This window comes from Cherax quadricarinatus, chromosome 54 (assembly GCF_038502225.1).
Source record: "Cherax quadricarinatus isolate ZL_2023a chromosome 54, ASM3850222v1, whole genome shotgun sequence".
In the NCBI taxonomy this organism is placed as follows: domain Eukaryota; kingdom Metazoa; phylum Arthropoda; class Malacostraca; order Decapoda; family Parastacidae; genus Cherax; species Cherax quadricarinatus.
Genome location: NC_091345.1, coordinates 9,618,056 through 9,622,946, shown reverse-complemented (window position 1 = coordinate 9,622,946; position 4,891 = coordinate 9,618,056). Strand labels below are relative to the sequence as shown.

Genomic DNA, 4,891 nt, shown 5'->3' with positions numbered 1-4,891 from the left:
TCAAATAGAGTTACAATTTTGTCTAGGTTTATCGTCAAGTATTCGTGAAGAACCATCGTTCATTATTCATGAAGAATCTTAGTTTTGAGAACGACAGATGGTCAGTGGCGCAGAGGCAACTGTTGTGGGGGAGAAGGATGAAAATCCTCGTGCAAATACCTCGAGCATATGGGGAAGCAAAGAACGTGTTTACCTTCATCTTTCCATCATATTTGTTTTTCTATTCTCCATCTCTCACAGAGAAAGAGAAGTAAATATAAAGGCAGGGAGGCAGGCAGAAAGAGATGAAGTGAGGAAGGCAGAGAATTATGCAGGTAGGAAGTATGAAGGGAGGCAAGCAGTAAAGTGGAGAGACAGAATGACGGGCAGGAAGGGAAGGAGGGAGGCAGAGAGGGAGAGAGAGGGAGGGAGGAAGAGAGGGAGAGAGAGGGAGGGAGGAAGTATGCGAGGGAGGAGGAAGAGTAGTGGCGTGTGTGGGTGAACAGAGACTTCAATGCGTCAGTAAGCAGGTGAAGGCCAGCGCAGAAGGATGGCTCGCCAGTGTGTGTGGCTGGTGATGGCCGCTGCTGCTACCCTCTCCCAGGGCCTTCCCAAGGTGTGTCCCTCCCTATGGTTCATCCCTTTCCCCTCCCTATGGTTCGTCCCTTTTCCCTCCCTATGGTTCGTCCCTTTCCCCTCCCTATGGTTCGTCCCTTTCCCCTCCCTATCGTTCGTCCCATTCCCCTCCCTATCGTTCATCCCTTTCCCCTCCCTATCGTTCATCCCTTTCCCCTCCCTATCGTTCATCCCTTTCTCTTCCCTGTAGGTCATCCCTCGCCCTCCCCCATGGTTTGTCCCTCTCCTCTCCTCACACATACACACACACACGATCTCAATCCTCTCCCAACTCTCTTGGCACGAGCTTAGAGTGACAGTGACTTGATATAATTTTTTCAGTGATACGTGTGATATATATATACTGTATATATATACTGTATATATATATATATATATATATATATATATATATATATATATATATATATATATATATATATATAATATATATATAAATGTCTTCCGCATATATTTGCCATGGAATAATATGAAAAAATATCGGAGATGCTTTTGATCGGTGAAAGCTATGGACCTGAAATGACTTCATGGATGTAATACAAGAGTGACATACTTCTCAAAGTGAGTTATCTTTACTGATTATTCACAGTTAAAAGTGAGTTATCTTCTAAAGCGGAAAACTACCTTCATCGTTCGTTGTAAAAAAACCCCAGGGCAGAACGAGACTGCCCCAGGTCACCTAGCATACAATAAGTACCTGGGATGCCAGCCGACTGCCCTAAGTCGTATCTTGTGTGGTGATATATAATAGCAAGCCATTTTCAAAAGAGAATAGCGCCAGTCTGCTTAGTATTGACAATGGCAGTTGAAATGGCACTAAATTAGCAACAGTAGTTCCAAACATAATGTTAAAAATATAACAATACCAATGTTTGTATCCACTGTATCAGTTGGAATAACATTGTTAATATCAAAAAGTTGCAGTAGCAATAATAATGTCAACAAGATCAATAACAGTCATAAAAATTTTTATAATAGCAATTGCAAAAGAAGTGTTTAGTGTAAGAGTAGCAATTGTTTTATAAATTTTAATATATTAAAAATTGTGTTGTTAGGTAAGACATATATGCAACAGTTAGGTATCTTTATTTCGAAACGTTTCGCCTACACAGTAGGCTTCTTCAGTCGAGTACAGAAAAGTTGATAGGAGCAGAAGAGACTTGAAGACGATGTAATCAGTCCATCACCCTTAATGTTTTCAGGTGGTCAGTCCCTCAGTCTGGAGAAGAGTATTGTTCCATAGTCTGACTATGGAACAATGCTCTTCTCCAGACTGAGGGACTGACCACCTGAAAACTTTAAAGGTGATGGATTGATTACATCGTCTTCAAGTCTCTTCTGCTCCTATCAACTTTTCTGTACTCGACTGAAGAAGCCTACTGTGTAGGCGAAACGTTTCGAAATAAAGATACCTAACTGTTGCATATGTGTGATGAATGGTTTGAAAAACCGACAAGTTGAAGATTGAGACACTTATGCAGCATATGGGAATCTTTATTCAGGAAACGTTTCGCCACACAGTGGCTTCATCAGTCCAATACAAAGAGGAAGGCGTAAGGAGAGGAGGAGAATGAGGTAATCAGTCCCTCAACCTGGAGTCGATGTGTTCAGTCCATCAATCTTGTAGAATGTACAGCATAGGGCCGTAGACGTGTCTTACCTAACAACCTATCGGTATTTTATACCATTTTAATGTTCATTAAAATTTGTATTAACAAAGACAATAAAAAGCGGCAGTTGCAGTGTTAGCAGCAGCAGTAAAATTATTATTGTTATTGTTATTATTATTAGGAGTAGTAGTAGCAGTAAAAGCAGGAGTAGGAGGAACTGACCCTTTAAGCACTGTAATATAATTTATCTTAAAATCTAAGAACATCTATCAGAAAAATGAGCAGTGGTCCATTTAAGAGGTTGTACTCTACGTATATTAGGTTAGTCCTTGAGTACACACCAAAAGTTAGGACTCACGTTTAGATAAGCACAAAGACGCTGGAAAACCTGGATAACCTCCAGACAATAACCCAGATAAATTCATAGTTACCCAGAGACTTTTTTTTGTAAGCCCAACAGTTCCAATGTGATTCATTTGACTCTGAAGTAGATACTGTCCCTCAGTTATTCAGTCACACATATTGTGTGCTCTATGTATGGTCCTTGTTCCCAACACTCGTTTTCACGAGTCATAAATAACCCGCACATAGAAGAGAGGAGCTTACGACGACGTTTCGGTCCGACTTGGACCATTTACAAAGTCACACTTTGTAAAGTAAAAGGACACAAGTGCAACTAATGTGACATTTATTGTGGCAACGTTTCGCTCTCCAGGAGCTTTATCAAGCTTTATCAAGCTCCTGGAGAGCGAAACGTTGCCACAATAAATGTTACATTAGTTGCACTTGTGTCCTTTTACTTTACATATTGTCGGTAATTCTACCAACTTTATTACAAAGTCACAATTGTAAATGGTCCAAGTCGGACCGAAACGTCGTCGTAAGCTCCTCTTTTCTATGTGTGGGTTATTTGTGTATCGTTCCAGTCACGGTATTGTGCCTTTTTTTGTTATTTTCACGAGTCTCTCAACATCCCATTCTCAAAAGAGCATGTACATTTTCTCACTCGTTACAGTGCCTCTGGATCTGAATAGTCTAAGTCAAGATAAAAATTAAATATTTGCTGTTCTATGTTAGGTTAACCTAACCTGAATTAAACTGTATCTACGTATAGTTAACAGTCAAAAATAAAATTACATAAGCAGGCGGATTGTGTTTGATTGCGGAAGAGATATCGTCGAAGCTTAAATATTTGGAAATCACACGCTCGTTGTTAAAGTTGTAGGTCGAATTTCCCTCAGTGGATCTACCTGACACCTCAGCGCTGGCAGGCAGTAGGTGGCCTGGACTTCTGTCAGCTGGAGGGTGATTTGCGCATAGGAAATGAATTATTTTTCCGAGCTGATGATATGCCAACACCAACAGTTACCCGGTTAAAATTGTTGAATTCAGCCAAGTACAAATTTTCAAAAATGGAAATTTGTTAAACTAAATTATTATTATAATCAAAAAGAAGCGCTAAGCCACAAGGGCTATACAGCGCTTGTTAAACTAAAGCCCATAGTTCTGAGACTGTTTTACAGAAACTGTTCTGTAAATGGTGTTACAAGTCTCTACTGGAAATTGTTTGCTCGTCAACTTCTTGGTGATGCTCCAAGATTCTACTAAAAAAAATTGTTTTATGGAATGTTTTTGTCTGAACAGAGATGAAAAGCAACAAAGAGTGCCAGTTGGCGTGTTAATTTGACGAACGTAGAGAGGAGGAGGAGGAGGAGGAGGAGGAGGAGGAGAGGCGGAGTAGGAAGAGGAAGAGGCGGAGAAGAAAGCGAAGAAGATGGCTGAGGAGAAAAATGGATTCTTCTCTGATTTAATTTACTTTTACCGCCGAAGCGACTAGTTTCGCGTTAACCCAGTATCCATCCTCGGAACCGTAACTTCCTTACTGGGTTGAGATGATTACGTTTGTGTATACATTATTAAAAATAATGTACTTTATACAAATATATCTCACCTCTTTAAAAGTAAATTTTGAATATCGCCTACGAATTTATGGTATTCTTTTCATTAATAAGATGCCGTAGCATAAAGAAATAATTACTGCCTATAACTATACTTGGTACCTGACGATCTGTTGGAGTGTGAGCAGGGTAATATTTAGTGAAGGGATTCAGGGAAACCGGTTATATTCATATAGTCGGACTTGAGTCCTGGAAATGGGAAGTACAATGCCTGCACTTTAAAGGAGGGGTTTGGGATATTGGCAGTTTGGAGGGATATGTTGTGTATCTTTATACGTATATGCTTCTAAGCTGTTGTATTCTGAGCACCTCTGCTAAAGAAGTGATAATGTGCGAGTGTGGTGAAAGTGTTGAATGATGAAAGTATTTTCTTTTTGGGGATTTTCTTTCTTTTTTGGGTCACTCTGCCTCGGTGGGAGACGGCCGACTTGTTGGAAAAAAAAAAACTATATTCATTGTGGATATGCTAAATTATACTCATCACCAGACTAAAGCCTGGCTACTACAGCATGTCAGTCTGAATTAATCGTAATTATCTCTGTAAATATATAATCATGCTATCATAACGATGTTATATTATTAGAATATGTCGGCTAATTCATCGACACTATAACGTATGGAAAAGAAATCTATGCGAGATGGAATCCATAAAATTTATGCCTGACCTTTTTTAATAATGCATAACCATGCATGGCTTCTGCAGTGTCA

At 39.7% G+C, this 4,891-nt stretch overlaps 1 protein-coding gene across 1 annotated transcript in view; it reads left to right on the top strand.

Moving 5' to 3' along the window:
* The first annotated feature begins 464 nt into the window (after nucleotides 1-464).
* The window catches only part of LOC128699101 (uncharacterized), a 30,396-nt gene continuing 25,969 nt past the window's right edge, over nucleotides 465-4,891 (top strand). Inside the window, exon 1 of the mRNA XM_070096576.1 lies at nucleotides 465-595. Coding sequence (XP_069952677.1) covers nucleotides 530-595 — 66 coding nt within the window. The 5' untranslated portion in view covers nucleotides 465-529. The remainder of the gene's footprint in view (nucleotides 596-4,891) is intronic.